This window comes from Drosophila persimilis, unplaced genomic scaffold, assembly GCF_003286085.1.
Source record: "Drosophila persimilis strain 14011-0111.01,24,50 unplaced genomic scaffold, DperRS2 tig00000002-arrow-pilon, whole genome shotgun sequence".
NCBI classification, from domain to species: domain Eukaryota; kingdom Metazoa; phylum Arthropoda; class Insecta; order Diptera; family Drosophilidae; genus Drosophila; species Drosophila persimilis.
In genome coordinates, this window is record NW_020825289.1 from 10,690,169 (window position 1) to 10,707,678 (window position 17,510).

The following is a 17,510-nucleotide window of genomic DNA, read 5'->3' on the forward strand; positions in this document are numbered from 1 at the left end:
TCGGATAAAACTATGTGGGCATGGCGAAATTTTCTATATAGCTAGTAATATTCAACGGAATATCAAAAACGAGGAATATGTAAAATATAACTTAAATTCGTCTGTATATTTACGGTATATTTTGAAATATGTGACGTAGTTGACTGACAAACAGGTTGGCAGGGCTGCCTCTCAGTGTAGTTGTAAAAAATTTTTTTTTCTTGTTTCTAATTTGAACTGCCAACTCAATTGACTGACAAACAGGTTGGCAGGGCTGCCTCTCAGTGTAGTTGTAAAAAATATTTTTTTCTTGTTTCTAATTTGAACTGCCAACTCAATTGACTGACAAACAGGTTGGCAGGGCTGCCTCTCAGCGTGGTTGTGCAAAATTTATTTTGTTGGATTTTATTTCTAATTTTTCGATAGTTTAACTAACAAAACCGGCCTCTAAGATGCCGCCGAAGAAAGCGCCGGCGGGTCCCAGCAAAAAAACGGAACAAAAGAAGAAGGAAAAAGTCATTGAGGTATGCTAGAGTTCGGAGATGACTGCTGCTAGACTTTCATTGGCCGAATAATTGATGTTCAAAGATGTAGAACCACGATGTGGCATAATAGCTCTACGGAGATATTTATTTCTGAATGTTTATCGGTAGGACAAAACGTTTGGCTTGAAGAACAAGAAGGGTAACAAGCAGCAGAAGTTCATCCAGCAAGTCCAGAAGCAGGTTCAGGCCGGCGGCCATCATCCACGTCAGGATGGCGACAAAAAGAAAGATGAAAAGGAAAAGAAATTGGCGGATTTGCGTGAGATGGCATCGATCTTCAAGCCCGTGCAGACGCAAAAGGTGGATAAGGGCACTGATCCCAAGTCTGTGGTGTGTGCGTTCTTCAAGCAGGGACTCTGCACCAAGGGAGATAAGTGCAAATTCTCCCACGACCTGTCCCTGGAGAACAAGGTGGAGAAGCGCTCCATGTATGTTGATATGCGTGACAACGAAGATGACCTCATGACCAACTGGGACGATGCAAAGTTGAAGGAGGTTGTGGATAAGAAGCATTCTGAGGAGAAGCGCCGACCCACAACTGAAATCGTAAGTCAAGTTCCTGCCGCTCATTATCAGAAACTAATTACTAAATTCTGGACAGATTTGCAAGTTCTTCCTGGAAGCTGTGGAAAAGTCGAAGTACGGTTGGTTCTGGGAATGTCCCAACGGAGAGAAGTGCATCTATCGTCACGCCCTGCCGCCCGGTTATGTTTTGAAGCGAGACAAGAAGAAGGAGGATAAGCCCACGGAAATTTCGCTAGTCGATCTGATTGAGAAGGAACGCGCTGCTTTGGGCTCCAACCAAACCCGTGTCACCCTTGAAACCTTCTTGGCCTGGAAGAAACGCAAGCTGCAGGAGAAGAAAGCCAAGATGGTCGCTGAGGAGGAGCGCAAGAAGAGCGACTTCAGCAAGGGCAAACAGTTTGGTATCTCTGGTCGTGAAATGTTCAGCTTTAATCCAGACCTGGTCGACGACGGACCCATCGAGGAGGGCGATGCCGCCTTTGATGTCTACAAACGTGAGGACGACGATGATGACAATGCCTTTGAGTTCAAGGAACTCGATCTGGCTGCCCTTTCGCTGGCTGCCAAGGAGGTTGATGGTTCTGGCACCATAGCATCTAGCACCAGGCTACTAGATCAAGCAACGGAAGCAGCCAAAACCGCAGCAGCCGAGGATGGAGCGGCTTCTGATGATGAGAACCCATCATCGTCTGCCCCCGCCAACGATGCTGCACCCTTCAACAAAGATCTCTTTGTTGACTTGGCCGGCGAACTGGATGACTTGGATCTGGATGATGAAGATGACTAGCTTCCTCAATTATTTCTTTTTAATTTTGATTTGTCAAATCACAGTGCGTTCATATAGAGATTTCTGCCTTTAGCTACTTTTGATCAATAAAACTGTAGCTTTCAAATGTTGCATTTCTGAAAAATCTATTAACTGTTTGATCTGGATAAGGATCTAAGGCCCTCTGAAGCCATTGCCATGATAGAATGTTGCCTGAACTATAAATTTCACAAAAGAAACGCTTAATTTTATTACTCGAACGGAAACAATATTTGTACATAAAGTTAGAAATATGCATCAATTGTAAAACTACCAAAAGCCAGGAGGCAAAATACCCACAGTCTGAGGGATCTGGCGCTCGCGGAGGAACTTGGCCAAAAGCATTTCCAGGCGCGTCTTCGGTCCGCCCTCGTCGTAGATGGCCAGTTGTGGCATGTAGGATATGTGAATGTAGAGCAAGAGCTTGAGGAACTGTTTGCCATAGGTGCGCCACAACTCAAAGCCCAGTGTCTGAAGTATCTCCATGATCAGGGTGGCGCTTATGTCGGGCAACGGTTTCACATGAACTACATGAGCCAGCCAACGCCAGCCTTCCTCCAGACCGAAACATTGGGCAGGTCCGTCTGCTTTTCGTCCAGGCGTAATAATAACAGCAGCAAACAGACGGGCGATTCCAGTTTGCCGCTTGAGAAACATGTCGGGCTTCTCCAGCTCGTTTTTGTCGGACAGCCGATAGCCAATCGATTTGAGATATTGCTCTGCCGTCTGTCCCGGTTGCTGCGGTATCACATAGGGCACCAAATATGGCGATTCTTTGTAGAGATACGCCAGGAACACCTTTCCGAAATCAGGCAGCAACTTCCAGAAGGTCACAATAACCGACGCAAAGGGAAAAGCGGCTTGGGGATTACCAGATATAGCCGTCTCTGATTGACTAACGAACTTCTTTGCCATTAAGAGCATGCAGTAGTCACGAGCCAATGGATGGTCATTAATAGTAATGGTGGCGTCATTCATTACTCTCACGCTGTGGCCGGCAAAGAAGTTGTATAGTTTTTCAAAATTGTTGCTTAGATGCTGCGGACTGACCGCTGTAATGGCGTTCAGAGGCAAGTTTATTGCCCTTTGGCAGCCAGTGCGATACTGCTTCAACGACTCCTCAGACTGCAAGGGCTTCACTGCATCTACTTTGGTTTGGTAGAGTGAAATGATTTCATTGTAGAATGCTAGTCGCGATGGGTGGACATAGGAGGTAGATATGGTGCCTTTCGCCGGCGAAACATCAACGGAGTTTTCCTCAGGAGGTGGCGTCGCCTTGGCAGCTTCTTCCGCCAGTTTCTGCCGTTGCTGAGCTTCTGACTCGTCCTTTTCCTTCTGTCTCTGCGTCTGTTCTTCAAACTGCTTCTTCTCTTCTTCCAATTGCCTCTGTTTTTCTTCCTCCAGACGTTGTGCAGCTTCCATTTTAATTTGCTGCTGGATTAGCTCTGAGAATTCCGCCAGTTCTTTGATCATATCAGCCTCCAGGTCGTCTAAGTTTTTGCAATATTGCTCGGCCTTTATGATCGAGCTTAAATATTGACTTTGCTCGAAGTTGCCCATTTTTACAGTACAAACCAGGTCATCAAACTTTTCACCCAGCTCCCTGAGTTGCTGATTTTGGGCGGCACAGACCTGGACCGTCTCCTTATCCAATGACAGCAACAGCTTTATGATCCCCTCATACTTGTTGCCGAATCTTCTTTGGCATCGCGACACTCCCTCCAAGGCAAGTTTATGCAGCTTTTGGTCAGTTTTCTTGCGCAGGTCCAATTGTTGACGCTGCTGTGCCTCGAGCTGCCCTTGAGCCAGCTGTTCCGCCTTCTGATTGATGAGATTATCGGTCTGCTCTCGTAATGCTTTTTGGGCTAGACGCTCTTTTTGCTGATCCTCTTCCCTCTGACGGGTATCGCACTGTATCTGCAGTCCTTTATGTGCCTCCTTTAATGCTTGAATCTGCTTACGCACACTCCTCTTGCACTGCTCCGCCATTTCCCGCCTAAATATACTAGCGTTTATTTCGCCTGCATCTGGGAAGCAGGACAAACTCGGTTCCTTGTCTCTGATGCTAGGAGAAACAATCGTTTTCTCTACAACAGTTTCCTCGGCATTTACAATGCCTTCGTCCAGACTTTCCTTCTGCCCTTCCACCCAAAATGGTTCCCGATCGGGGCCCAATGTGCGTCCTTTGCATGTGAGCGAAGCAATAGCTGCATGCTTAAATACAGTTTCTAGGTGCAAACTATCCATTTCCCGTATAACATTTTCCACGCTCTGTAAGGAAAATAGCCTGTATAATTCAGAAATTCGGATATTCCATTCCTTACCATTTTGTTTGTTTGTCTGCAGACCAGTGTGACCGCGGACTATCGATAAGATATACGGTCCAATTAAAATTCTATTATACATATTCCTCGTTTTCTTTCTTCCGTGGAATATTACTATATATATAGCACATTTAGCCATGCCCACATAATTTTACACGATTAATGAATCAATTTTCTACAAGATTGGATAGTTTTTAATCCTTGCTTTTTTTGGATTTTACGTAAAAAAAGGTTTAAATGAAAAAGTTCAACATAAAAAGAGTCGCAATGTTGCTGGTATTGGATGACACGATGCGTGTATAGGTCTTTGTATACCCTATTTCGTTAATTTTATATGAAGATATAACGTAATTTACAAAGACCTTTTATCAAATTGATATTCTTTAGACATATTCAAGTACATTATAAGTATCTTGTATATATTTATGTCGATCCTGATACCTACTGAGCCTTGGAAGACAAACGTATTCACAATTTTATAATATCCATTTCCCCCAGGGTATGTGTGCATGGAATGCGCAACATGTTTGTATATGGAATGAGACTCATTGCTGCTAAAGCGAACTGGGGCGAACTGCGGCGAATTCAAATTCCTCATATTCTTTGTTCCGTTGAATAATACTATCTATATGGAACATTTAGCCATGCCCACTCAATTTTGTAGGATTGATGAATCAATTCTATACATGATTGGCCTATTCGAAATACTTGCATTTATTGGATTTTTATATAACATTGAAAATTAAATTAATAAATGACAAAAATACAATTTAGCACTAAAAAACACCACATGGGAGGGCGGCGAAAACCAGTTTCTACAGTATGACCCGAAATATACGGTCTCATTTTCAAACTATACCGAGTGGTGCGCGCCAAATCGAAATTTTTTGAATGTGAGCAAGTGACAAGGATTTAAATGTTGTCAACCGGGCCTTTATTTATGCCCACATAATTTTATACGATTACTGATTCAATTTAGTCTAAAAAAAGGTTTTATCAAAAATAGGGAAAGAAAAAAAACGAAAGAGGATAGTTGTTCCTATTGTTCAATTATTCATATTTCGTTGAATAATGCTAGCTAACTAAAACCTTTGGCCCTGCCCACATAGTTGTATCCTATTGATGAATAAATTGGCTAAAATATTTATTACTTTTATGTACTCCCGTTGTTGCAGTAGCAAAAATCGCGTCGTTCCCGTTTTAACCGGTTCGTAATGTGGCGTTTCTGGATATATAGTAAGTGGTGTATATCAAATTTCAACAACATTGTTCCGTCAACGGTTTCTTGTGTTCCAAGTCTTATTATTCTCGAATCACGGTCCTTCGTTGCGGGAATCCTAGGCGGCATCTAACTGTGGAATTTACACTTCGACTTCTTTTGGAGGCCATTGTTTCCGCTGTGATCCTCGCTCTCAAGAGGGGTTCAGATATCTGGGAAATCTATTTACTTACCTACTCAAACATTTAACGAAAGAGGATTAACACATCCCAAGGCATTTATTTAACAATTGTGTTTATATCAATTACAAACGAATCTCTACAATAAAGTCAATCACTTCTCAAGGAAACTTTCGCCGACTAGTGATTTCAGCTTGGCTAGATGCGTTTCGTTCAACGTAAAACCATCGTGGATGAGCTTGGCGAGGACACTCGACTCCATATTGTTTTCGACAGCATACTGGAGGGCAGCCAAGGCCTGGCTGGGCGCTTTCTCCTTGACCGAGGCCTCTACATACTCTTGTAAAGCGCTCTCGGCGGGTGTGCCGGGAATGCGATGCTGATTTTTGTCAATGTGGGAGAACACTTCGCTGGCCTTCTCGTAGTTGTCGCCCCGGACGAGCAGTGTTAGAATGTCGCCAAGCATTTGTCCAGTGAACGAGACCTTTTTGATCCGTCTCACGGACTCCTCGATCTTGTTGTACATGTCCAGAGCCACCTTGGCACATTGCTCCGGGAGCTGGGATTGGGCGGGCGTGTCCGCATTTGGTCGATTGTCCACCATAATTCGCAGGACATATAGCAAAAGGCTTTCGCGGTGCGTGTGGTCGAACACAACCATGTCGGACCAGATGCGAGGCACGTGTTCGACTGCGGCGTTGATCTCAATGGTCCGTAGTACTTCCTCCATGATGCCGGGCTCGGGTATGTAGATGTTGGGCACCAGCAGGTCGTAGGTTAGCATAAAGTCCTCTATCGATTCAGTCTGGCAGAGCAGGGCCAGATAATTGCGGTAATAGATAGACTCTTTAAAGGAATCGCCTATCAAATCGTAGTTGTTGCCGGTGTGCAGCAGCTCGTTCACTTTCTTGGCCAGCGACTTGTCATTTAAATGATTGCGGCACACATCCATGGCAGTGGCAAAGAAGTACGTGTCCTTGGGATGCTCAACCCTGAACTCCCTGCCTGCAATCTCATTCAGTATGTCCACTATAACATGGGACACTGGACCGCGCTCGCGGCAGAAGATGATCAGCAGATAATAGTAGGTGCCTAGGCTCGGGTTAACACCAAGTTGCTTGAACTCTGGAAGAACTTTGAGGGCCGACGTACGGGCAAGTTTGAAGTTGCCAAAAGTGCTAATGCACTGGAGAATGGCATTCAAAGTGCCTAAATTGGGGCGCAATTTCTGCTCCGACATTTGCTGCAGCAGCTCGGTGCACAGTTGCCATCTCTGTTCGGCATTGTCCTTTAAAAAGCTGATGATTTGGATAATCGAATTAAAAGTGTTTGTGTCCAATTGAATTTGCTTTTCGCCAGCCTCCTGAAGCAGGGCGTATGCCCGCTCACACTGCAAATACTTGGCCATGCCACGAATAAGGGAAGCGTAAGTCTTGGGCGTCTTTGGTTCAATTTCGGAATACAGCTTCTCAGCCAGGTCGCCGTCCTTCCACGTCTTTCCGTGTCGCTCACGTCGTCGGTTGTTTTCGAGAAACCACCGTTCCTCAATGTACTCTTCTGGTAGTGGGTCCTGATTATTGTGGAAGCACACAAGTTCTAAAAGTCTTTGCTTTAACTCAGAACTGAGGGCGATTCCCTTCTGTTCCATCAGATTGTACACAAGCACGGCGTCCTTAAGCTCTCCCTGCTCAATCAGTTGCCCGAGAGAACTCTCGTCCACCTCGGACTCTTCAGTGTAAACCATGCTGGGGGCGAATTTTTCAATGGCCGGTTGAGCTTCTTGGTGCTGCATTATATTAAATAGTTAACTAGAGTTAACTAGCAATCTTGTAACTGCCTACCTACCAAAAATAGTTCATGGTGCTCTTCTTTTATCCATTTGGCAGCCTTACGCCCAGCCTCCTTCGACATGGCGTACGTGCGCTTTGCCATGTTTGACATGGGTATCAGGAACGGATCATCGTGGTACTTGTAATGGGGCGCCGTGTGGTCGCGTCCGACGGTGCTGGCCAATGCTTTTAGTATGTCCGTGGGCGAGCGTTCTATGCGATTGGGTACCTCAATGTGCTCCGCAGCCGGTGCAGCGCCTGTGGTGGTTGTGTAATGTGTGCTGCTGGTAGCTATGCTCCGTCCAATGCTGGCCTTTGGCAGCAATCTGAGCTGACGCGTGAGGTACATGGTAGTGCAGGTGCGGGCCTAAATCTCGCCTGTTTTCACTAATGTTTTTAAAATTAAAAATATTCTGCGATTTCGTGCGGAAAATACACCTTCTTCTTCTTGAATATATCGATATATATAATTCCACTACACTTCATCACCTAACGGGAAAATCATACATGCAGTGAGAGTAGTGGAATGTGACTATAATATTTGGGTGATATTTTTTTTGTATTACTATTGCTTATATTATTTCTTTTCTGTTCTCTCATTGACGAAATATTATAACTACCCACGGTTTTCTCATTGACTTCAAAAAATATCGATACTTTTGTGCGATAACCGGTCGTTGCTTTCGCAAGAAATTACCGACTTGATTTTGAAACGCAAAAATCGGTGCTCCGACCTTCGCAGAATGTAAGTTACTTTCGCGGCAAGAACCGCGCCTCTGCATTTAAAGTCAGTTAGTAAATACATATGTATGTGAGCTTATGATTTATCTATACGTTATGATACGTACTTGGATGATTACCAATTCTGGAGCCGATGACTGCCTTTTTTGTTCGCAAAAAAGATTTCTTGGTTCATGCGAGAGTGGGACTTGATCTCTCAATTTGGGTCGCACTTGTCATTGTATATTTTTCCATTTTTCCGTTTTGTATTCCGCTACATTTCTTTCTCGCTCTCTCTTCTCACACCAATGCCAGCCATTACATCTCTCTATTAAGGGTACACCCTCGTGTGAACGGGCTAAGTAAGTGCGTGGACGGTTTAGGAGAAACCACTGCAAATCTGGCTATAATGATGATTCAGATTAAGCAAATTTTTATTTATGTTTATTCTAAATTATTCTTCGTTCTCTCGAACATTCAAAATTGTGAATACCACAGATTTTCGCCTTTAGCGGGTGGGGCACAATTTTTGAAATACACTTGTAACAATTTGGTTGCTGGGTGGCTAGGTTTCAAAGCAGACGGACAGACAGATTCGGCTTTTGATGATGATCAAGAATATATACATATATGCTCTATTTGGTCGGAAACGCATTGTTCTGGGTGTTACAAACATCTACACTCACCGCAAATCTATTATATCCCTAAACTCTTCAAATACCGGTTATATCAAATACTAAGTCCTCTAGGATACAGTATACTAGGTACATATGTACCCTCCCATATGGGATCAGAAAGAGTCGCAGATATTATTTGAAATATATTTTATTGGTAGGCAGTTTTGAAGAACATTTTTAATGACATTTATATATAATGAACATGTTTCAAATAATCATTTTCATCTCGCAATCATTTTCCGTTACGTTTTTCCATTGTAATATTCTTCTATGTATGTATGTATGTATATAATAAATTTATTTAGTTTATTATTATTATATATATTCCGTCCACTCGCTTTGTTTTCTTTTGTTTAGTTGCTGCGGTTGCGTTTTTGTTTTTGTTGTTGTTGTTTTTCTTTTTGTGGTTGTGGTTGATCTTAACTTTGTTTTGTTTGTTCTGTTCATATACCTTGTAAACTTATGTAGTTTCATATATGTATAATTTATATATATTATGTATATATATGTGTATATATAATGGCTTATCTATAAGTAATGTTACTTAAAAAACATTATATAATAAATATTTACTTTATGTATGCCATCTCTTGTTACCATATTCCTTCTTCCTACAGCATCTTTACTCATATATTTGTATAATATATGCATGTATATGCATTTCCTTTTATTTTAGTTATCAATAATTATTACCAATATCGTAGATCACCAAACTTGTTTAAAAAAATGTTTACACGAAATGGTTTTTGTTCTTTCTCATGTCTCCGATGTCTCAGGGGGTTTTCGGGTTTCTTGTTTCAGTTTCAGTTTCGTTTTCGGCTTGGTTTAGGGATTGGTTTCGGGCACTCGGAAATTTCGGTTTCGGACTATGGGGGTTCCTCTGTTCCGCCGCTTCCTCTCTAGCCAATATCGGACTGCTCTGACTACGATGTTCGGCTCTGATGGATGATGTGGCGGTATTTATATAATTTGCGCTCGCTTTCCGTATCTGCTATGCATATGCTAATATATCTATATGTATTTATATGTATCTTCCTATATTCATCTATGTATCTTATGCATTTTCTCTAGTCATAAATATATATGTATATACGTCTATGTACAAAGAAGTACACAATGGGATCTAATCTGGGATTTTTCCTCTTTACTGGAGATCGTTTGCCCTAATTCTACCTCGACTTTTCTCCTATATAAATTCATTTAGTGGCTCTTCTTGCGATCTATCCTATGTTCTCGGGTCCGTTCCGTTCCGATCCCCTTGTTATCTAATAGTATTTATTGGGTGTTTGTTTGGTTGCCTTTATTGAGTTTACAATTTGCTAAATTACATTATTCGAGATTTTATTTGGTTTCTTTAGTTATATTTTTGCTAGAGTTTTGTATAGAAAAAGTTTTTGAAGCTTTCCACATTTGGTTTTTTGGGTTCCTTCTCCTTTTCTATCCTTTAGCTTTCTTTGTCTCGTATTTGTATTTGTAAGTAGGGTACACGACGGCGGGGATAATATGATTAAAGTGTTTACGGTAAGTTCTATATTGTAGATAGTACCGTTAGTTAGTTCTCCTCCTCTTTCTTCTGCTGCTGCTGCTGTTATAATTGAAACTATCTAGGCTAACAATACGATACGTGGTAAGTTTAAGTAGATAAAGGCAAACGTTTCCTCTCGCTGTTCGTAGTCTACAATTGGAAATCTATATCGAAGGGGAAATAGAATTCGAAATCGAAATCGAAAGTGATGGTGAAGGTAAAGGTGGTAGACGTGTATATAGAAGAAAGAGTGAAAGTGAGGGAGGAAATCGACTAGTATCGATAGGAAATCGATATTGAGACATGTTTTCTAACTTTAGTTAACATGAGATCAGCTCTATCTTTTTTTTTGGATATGTTGACTTCGATTTAGAGTTATTGTATTGTAAAAAATGATTCAACGTTGATCCAACGATTCTTAGGTTTATCTGTGGGGTGTCTTTTCAGTGTTTTAATGTCGGTGTATGTGTGTGTTTTAGTGTGTTATATGTGTGTGTGTGTGTTTAGGGTGGTTATATTGTCAACGTTATGTGTGTTTGTCAATGTTTGATTTGTCGATAGTTAATTGCTTGTTCTCAAATGGCTCGTGTATCGAGTCCCGAATGATTAATTATCGATCATTCACCGACTGCAGTTTATTGCATATAGTTAATTTTCATATATTATACAGTTTCTCTTATGCTTACATAACTACACACTTATGTACACACATGCCAAGCCAGCCTGGGCGCTCGGCTTTCAAAGGAGGGATGGGAAATATCGAACTGCTCGATTTTTCTAAATTATTACTTGACTTGTAAACTCATGTAGGTTTTTTTACTCTTCAACTCCGCTTTGACCCGTCGTTCCAAGCTTAGGAACTTTGTCGGGGCAGAGAGAGGTTGGGGTGGAGAACGGGGTTGCGGGTGGGGCTACTTATATACAAAAATGTTATCGATGCTATTCAAGCGGAACTAAGGTCAAAGCAACGAATACTATCATAAATTACTTGGTCGTTAATCGATTATCTACTTGGTAAATGGTTTTGGGAGGAATTCGCATAGGGCTCTCCGGTGAGATCTAGTAGAGAAGTATTTCATATGACTCTATAACTTTGTTTTGATCTGATCTCTGCGCATTCTGTGTGGTAGGAGGAGGATAGCGCTACACATTTTCTTGAACAGTTCTTTCGCCATATTTTATTATCTTCTTTTTCTTGGGTTTGATATAGGTTTGTATGATATGATTGTGTTTTGTTTTTGCTTCGTCTTTTGCTGAATGTCATAGTGGTTTGGGTCTGTAGCCGTCGTAGCCGAACTTAACTGATAATCTATGTATATAGCCTAGGAATACACTGACTTCCAACTATCTCTCTTTCAATATTCTTGCTTTACATTGGCAGTGATTATTCCGTCATTCTCCGCACCTCTTTCCATGATCTTCTTTCTACAGTCAGTGTTCGTTCTATACTTGTTTTGTCTCAGCTAGATTTCAAAAAAGCAATTTATAGAGGGGTGGGGTGAGTGTGAGCCAAACAAATAAAAATACTAAAATGTATCGTATCGTATCAAATGTTTATATCTTTTTTGGTAACTATTATCATATTTATATATCATAAACATTTACATATATACTATAGAGCTCATATATGACCGATAACATTGACACTTTCTGCACTCCATCTAGACCACATACAGACATATGTAAGTACGAGCGACTTCTGGACTAGACTGGCACTGGAATCTCCTACATATATATTTCCTATACGTTCGAGTTCGAGTAAGTATGGATGTTTAATGCAGATTCACAGCTGACAAAAGTAAAGCTTGTGTACGAACTAGAATAACTAGTTGCGAGTTGTTAAAGATCGTATTATTGTTGTAGTGATGGATTTAGTGTAAACTATAAATTGTAAATTGTTATGGTACGATGGTACGATTAACGATTAACGGAGTTTATTATTATCGGAGATATACATATTAGTTTTTACGATTTATAGGTATTCTCTCTTTAAGTTCCGTTTGTTCTTTGTCCATCCCAGATCCCGACTGGATCTGTATAGTTCTTTGGTACACGCCTAAATAGAATTTTTAATAGCAATCCATGTAACTACAATATACATACATGTGAAGTACATAATATATAGTACTCATATCTTTATCATATCTGTATTATTTTTTTTTGAATAATTTATTGCTCTACATATGGTATTTGTATATTCTGTATCAATACTTTTCCCGTTCTGCTCTTCGTGTTTTATGAATTAGACTACGTTGGATGTCATGTCTATGCTTTATGTACAGTGTGGAATGTAACCTTGTGTGAGTGGTGTGGTTAATGTTTTACTAACTATAACAGAGGCTAGCATATCAGATACATAATCTACTCGCACTGCGACAGTGTTAAATTAGTTAATAACTTGTATTTAATAATTATTTCTCTTTTGACTGTTTCTTTTTTGTTCCTTCCCTTTTGTAAATCACATTCGCGCAGTTTGGATGCAATGGCTGATGCGTGGGGACATTGGGGGCTTCTTGAGTGATAGCGTAGTCACGTTCCTGAGCTTTTACGATAAACTCGACAGCGAGCGACAGAGAGAAAGTGTTGGACAGAAAGCTCTGGTTCGGGTTTTATAGACAGAGAGGGGGAGCGAGACAAGATTGTGATCGGTTGACTAACGGTAAACATTAAGTTGTGTTCGAAAAAGGATCGAGAGAGAGAGATAGAGATAGAGATACAGAGAGAGTTAGTGAGAGAAAGAGAGTTAAGAAAGTTCGAGAGAAATTAAGCTTTACGAGCTGACATTTAAATGCATCCATAATTTGAGTATAGCGGCAACCTAATTTTACACAATACACATAAATATCAAATAATTTGCATTCTGCACTCTGCATTCTGCTTTTGCATTCTGCATTTTGCATTTTCATTTCGCATTTACATAGTGTCATTTACAAATGTGTTGGTGTGTGAGAGTTGTAGAAATACTGCATATGTATGTATGTAGTTGGTATAAGTATCTGGCATCGGTAGTATACAAAATAGTAGACAGTGCTTTTGGTATATTCTTTTTTCATCTTTATCGTATTAGGTAAATATCTGCATCTGCATATGTAGCTGTATGTGTGTGGGGCTTGTTTTTCTCGCTTGCGGGAACTGTTTAGAAAAAGCTCTTCAAGAAGCCAGCTGGTCCAGCCTGAGGAGAGAGAGTAGGGGGCTTAACTTTGTGGAACGGTTAAGGGAGCGACCTAAAGAGAACTTACATCCTGCTGCTGCTGTTGTTGCGTTTGTGCTTGTTTGACTTTGGCTTGAGCGATCTTTAAGGCTCTGAAACGAAAGGGACAGATAATGAGCTTCTGATCGGGCTGGGCTCGTCTGCTTGATGGGAGCTACTCACTGTTGCAAATCCATGATGGTCTTCTCCTTGGCATTCTGCTCCTCCTGCGACATTTGTACCAATTGCAGCAAACGCTCCGTTTCGGTTGCCGCTTTCTTGTGCTCCTCCTTTGTGTTCTGCAGCTCCTTCACGCACCTAAGGGGTCCCAAAGCGAAAGAGAGAGCATCCAGTATGGATCAGATAAATGAGAACGGTGTGGAAAATTTTTCGAACTTACGCTTCCAGTTGCCGTTGCGTGTCCATGAGCTTCTTGTTGAGCTCGCCCGCCGCCGCGGCGCCGCCTCCCTGAGTCTGAAGGGATTTCTCCAGCTGGTCCATCTGCTCCTTGCGCTTGCGGAGCTGCACATCGAAGTCGGACATCTTCTTCTCCTTGTCCTCGATGTCCTTGCGCTTGGCCTCGATCTGCTTGCGCTGCTCGTCGATGATCTTCCGCTCGCCCTCGGTGGCCTTGGCCTGGTTGTCGATCTGCCTGCGCACCTCCTCCAGCTGCTTCTGCTGCTGCTCCAGCTGCTGGCGCTGCACATCCGTGGCGGCAGCTCCCGCACTGCCAGCCTGCTGCAGCTGCTGCATCTGCTGTTGCAGCGTCTGGATCTGTTGCTGCAACTGCTGCACTTGCTGTTGGGAGGTCTGCAATTGCTTGGCCTGCTCCTGATTCGAGAGCTGCAAGGAAGGCAAAGAATTTGTATTAGTTTGAAGATGATGATCCCCTGCTGTCCCTTTGGTTAAAAGGAACGAACCACTCACCTGACTCTTTTCGAGTTCCTGGACCAACAGTTCTAGCTGCTGTTGGAAGCGATCCCTCTCGGTGCAGGCCGCTTGCAGCTCGGTTCGGACCTTCTCCAGCTCCTTTGCATCGACACCGGCTCCGGCTGCGGCACCTGCCGCTGACTGCTGCTGCTGTGCCGCCTGTTGCTGCATCTGCTGCTGCATCTTCTGCATCTGGGCGTGCTGATCCTTGATGTGTTGGTCCATTAACTGGAGAAGATTTCCCAGCTTAGTCATCTCTAAAGGAGGGACCACCAAGTCCGACACTCACCTGGATGCGCTTGTGCATTTCCTGGGCGGCCTTGTCGGCCATGTCGGCGCGTCCCTTCTCCTGCTCGATGACCTTGCGCCACTGCTCGATCTCCTCGGGGCGGGCGCCCGCCGCCGCTGCTGCCGCCGCCGCCTGCTGAGGTCCTGCCGCGGACAGAGCTCGCTCCGACTCCTGCAGCTTCTGCTGGAGCGCTTGGATCTCCTTCTGCATGGCCTGAATTTCGGCGGGGGCTGCCGCTGGCACTTGCTGGCCGTTCCGCAGCTTCCGGTTCTCCTCGCGCGTCTTTTGCAGCTCCGCCTCGGCGTTCTGTAGCTCCTTCTGGAAGTTCATGAGGATCTCCTGGCTCTTTTCCAGCTGCAGGACGAGCTGCTCCCGCTCCATGGCCAGTTGCTTGATGTCGGTCTCCAGCTTCTGCACGTGCTTCTCCAGCTGGGGAAGGGCAGCACCTCCGGCTGCCCCTGCGCCTGCGCTGCGGCTGGCCTGGCGCAGCGACTCCTTCTCTGACTCGGACTTCTCGAGGCGGTCGTGGAGGCGTCCCAGCTCCGCGCCCATGCGCTCGAACTCGATGCGCGTGGACTCGGTGTTCTCCTGCTGCTTGGCCAGATGCATTTGCGCCTTCTCCAGTTCCTTGGCCAGGCGACCGGCCTCCAGTTCGGTGGCATCGCGCGACTGCAACGCCTTCTCGAGGCGATCGCGCAGCCGGTCGATCTCTTGCCGCTCGCCCGCCGACAACCCCGAGGTGGAGGCGGAGGAGCGAACCGGATCGCCGGGGCTCACCGAGGACTGTTGTAGGCGCAAACGATCGACCTCCTTCAGCAGCTTCTCGTGCTTGTCCCGCGCCTTCTCGCGCTCGATGTGAGCCCGCTCCAGCTCCGAGCGCTGCTTGTCCTGATTGGCCAGCAGCTTGGCCACCTCTCCCTTGGAGAGCTCCAGCTGCAGGCTGGTCTCGTGCAGCTTCGACTCCATGTTCTGGATCTCGTTCTCGATCTTCTCGTACTTGTCCTTGTACTTCTCGAACGACTCCGACTCGTACTGTGACTTGCCGCGGATCGTCTCCAGCTCCATGAGCGTCTTGTCCAGCTTCTCGCGCAGCCGCTCGTTCTCCTCCTTGAGGCGGCGCGTCTCCCGCCCAAAGGTGTCCACGTCCTGGAGCTTGCGCAGCTCCACCTGGCTCTTCTCGTATCGGTCGCGCATCTTCTCCAGCTCGACCGCGTAGTGGGCGGCCTCCTCTTTGGCAGCCTCCACGCTGGCTCCCGCCTTGGTCTGGGCGGCATGCGCCCGCTCCAGCTCGTAGGTGACGCGCTCCAGCTCCGACTGGAAGTGCTCCTTCTCGCCCTGTGCCCGGCGGATGTCCGTTTGCATCTTATCGAACCGATCTCGGTGGTGCTCCAGCTCGCTGCGGGCATTGTCCTCGCACTCCTTGGCTCGGCTCAGCTGCAGTGCCGCCCGATCGCAGGCCTCCTGGAGCCGCGTGCTCTCGTCTTGGAGTTTGCGCAGATCCTCGCGGGCCTTGCTGGCGGCCAGGCCCGATCGTTCCGCCTCCACCTCCAGGCGGGCGCGATCAGCCTCGGCGGTGTCGCAGCGAGATTGGAGGCGGTAGATCTCGTTCTGGGCGCGATCGTACTTCTCCAGCATCTTCTCGAACTCCTTGTTGGAGGTGTCCTTCTCGTCGATCAGTTTCTGGCTGGCGTATAGGGCCTTGTCCAGCTTCTCCTTGAGTATCTCCACCTCGGTCACGGCATCGTCCCGCTCCATCTAAAAGAACATAACGAGGGGTAAGGTTTTACTGAGTGGTCGTTGCCTTGGCTGGGGGTTCCAAGCAGTGTAAGCTACAGATAGATTTACAAACAGCCAATTTCACTGGTTCAGTTTCAGTTCTCATGCGATTTTCGATAGTTAGTATGCAGCATAGACAAGTCATATATAGAGTTTAGATAGAGCCAATTTTGTTGGGGATATAATTTGAGGGGGATACCTTTGTTCGGTTCGGTGGGGTAACTTCATCTGGTTTTCGGGGTGTAGGAATTACCTGGAGTTTCTGCTGTATGGCATGTGACTTCTCGTAGCGCTCCTTTAGCACCTCCAGATCCGTTTGCATCGCCTCCCGATCGCGAGCCGCCTTCATGAGAAGCGTCTGCGAGGACTCCGAACGCTCCTTGAGCGTTTCCAGCTCGTCTGAGAATTGATCCCGCTCTTTCTGGATGCGCGCCAGATGCATCTGATCCATGTTCCATGTCCCATATTCCATTTTCCATGTGGAGGTGTGAGTTTTATTTTATTTTAACGAGTGTGGGTGGGTAGTCGGTAGTGGGTGTGTGGGACAGTTGAAAGATAGTTACGCATACGTAGATATATTGTATATAAGGGGAGAGATATGTATAGATATGCATGGTTTCAGCTTTCAGAGGGTTAAGCGATAGGGTTACGTTCACAATAAATCAGACACCAATCTAAATGTGTGTTCGGGTAGTGTTGAGTGAGCTCTGACCACGGATGCCATGTTTTTATCAACGCCATTAGAACGAGAAATGCATTCTTCCTTAAAATATTAAATAAAAACTTAAATCCTCATGGCAACCGTGGCTCAGAATTTGCGTAGTCTATAGTCTGTGGGGTTAATGTACTTTTAGTTACAGATCTGGGGTTAGCACAACAGAGTTACGATCACAATCACATCACAGATATCTATGGGCGGGGCTGCAATGTCTCTTAGAGGACCTTCCAAGATGCGTGTACGAGTAGTGTAGAGGGATTTGAAGTGGTGGGGGTGGGAG

The 17,510-nt window shown here is 44.6% G+C and overlaps 4 protein-coding genes across 6 annotated transcripts in view; 1 reads left to right on the forward strand and 3 right to left on the reverse strand.

Annotated features, from left to right (window-relative positions):
* The first annotated feature begins 360 nt into the window (after nucleotides 1–360).
* Nucleotides 361–1,962, forward strand: LOC6590641 (zinc finger CCCH domain-containing protein 15 homolog). Its single transcript, XM_002016566.2, has 3 exons — nucleotides 361–503; nucleotides 633–1,070; nucleotides 1,126–1,962. The coding sequence occupies exons 1-3, from the start codon at nucleotides 432–434 to the stop codon at nucleotides 1,834–1,836; spliced, it is 1,221 nt and encodes a 406-aa protein (XP_002016602.1). The 5' UTR covers nucleotides 361–431; the 3' UTR covers nucleotides 1,837–1,962.
* Nucleotides 1,963–2,040: 78 nt separating this feature from the next.
* Nucleotides 2,041–4,118, reverse strand: LOC6590642 (nucleoporin GLE1). The gene has a single exon (XM_026985833.1). It carries the CDS (start codon nucleotides 4,099–4,101, stop codon nucleotides 2,125–2,127), a length of 1,977 nt encoding a protein of 658 aa, XP_026841634.1. The 5' UTR covers nucleotides 4,102–4,118; the 3' UTR covers nucleotides 2,041–2,124.
* Nucleotides 4,119–5,656: 1,538 nt separating this feature from the next.
* Nucleotides 5,657–7,827, reverse strand: LOC6590643 (protein PTCD3 homolog, mitochondrial). The gene is made up of 2 exons (XM_002016568.2): nucleotides 7,422–7,827; nucleotides 5,657–7,362 (listed from the first exon to the last, which is right to left on the reverse strand). The coding sequence occupies exons 1-2, from the start codon at nucleotides 7,752–7,754 to the stop codon at nucleotides 5,731–5,733; spliced, it is 1,965 nt and encodes a 654-aa protein (XP_002016604.1). The 5' UTR covers nucleotides 7,755–7,827; the 3' UTR covers nucleotides 5,657–5,730.
* Nucleotides 7,828–12,492: 4,665 nt separating this feature from the next.
* LOC6590645 (myosin-11) overlaps nucleotides 12,493–17,510 on the reverse strand; it is a 33,508-nt gene continuing 28,490 nt past the window's right edge. For all 3 annotated transcript variants that reach the window (XM_026985566.1, XM_026985564.1, XM_026985565.1), the window contains 7 exons: nucleotides 16,766–16,954; nucleotides 14,737–16,491; nucleotides 14,445–14,675; nucleotides 13,918–14,360; nucleotides 13,701–13,835; nucleotides 13,567–13,630; nucleotides 12,493–13,499 (listed from right to left, as the gene is read on the reverse strand). In XM_026985566.1, the coding sequence (XP_026841367.1) occupies nucleotides 13,464–13,499; nucleotides 13,567–13,630; nucleotides 13,701–13,835; nucleotides 13,918–14,360; nucleotides 14,445–14,675; nucleotides 14,737–16,491; nucleotides 16,766–16,954 (2,853 nt within the window). In that variant the 3' untranslated portion in view covers nucleotides 12,493–13,463. The remainder of the gene's footprint in view (nucleotides 13,500–13,566; nucleotides 13,631–13,700; nucleotides 13,836–13,917; nucleotides 14,361–14,444; nucleotides 14,676–14,736; nucleotides 16,492–16,765; nucleotides 16,955–17,510) is intronic.

What these genes read in the sequence shown, in the direction of transcription:
- LOC6590642 (XM_026985833.1), bottom strand. Translation starts at nt 4,101, where the DNA reads ATGGATAGTTTGCACCTAGAAACTGTATTTAAGCATGCAGCTATTGCT.
- LOC6590641 (XM_002016566.2), top strand. Translation starts at nt 432, where the DNA reads ATGCCGCCGAAGAAAGCGCCGGCGGGTCCCAGCAAAAAAACGGAACAA. An exon ending in AGAAGGAAAAAGTCATTGAG is followed by an intron (nt 504 to 632) that starts GTATGCTAGAGT and finishes GTTTATCGGTAG; the next exon opens with GACAAAACGTTTGGCTTGAA. An exon ending in GCCGACCCACAACTGAAATC is followed by an intron (nt 1,071 to 1,125) that starts GTAAGTCAAGTT and finishes AATTCTGGACAG; the next exon opens with ATTTGCAAGTTCTTCCTGGA.
- LOC6590643 (XM_002016568.2), bottom strand. Translation starts at nt 7,754, where the DNA reads ATGTACCTCACGCGTCAGCTCAGATTGCTGCCAAAGGCCAGCATTGGA. An exon ending in AGCACCATGAACTATTTTTG is followed by an intron (nt 7,363 to 7,421) that starts GTAGGTAGGCAG and finishes AATATAATGCAG; the next exon opens with CACCAAGAAGCTCAACCGGC.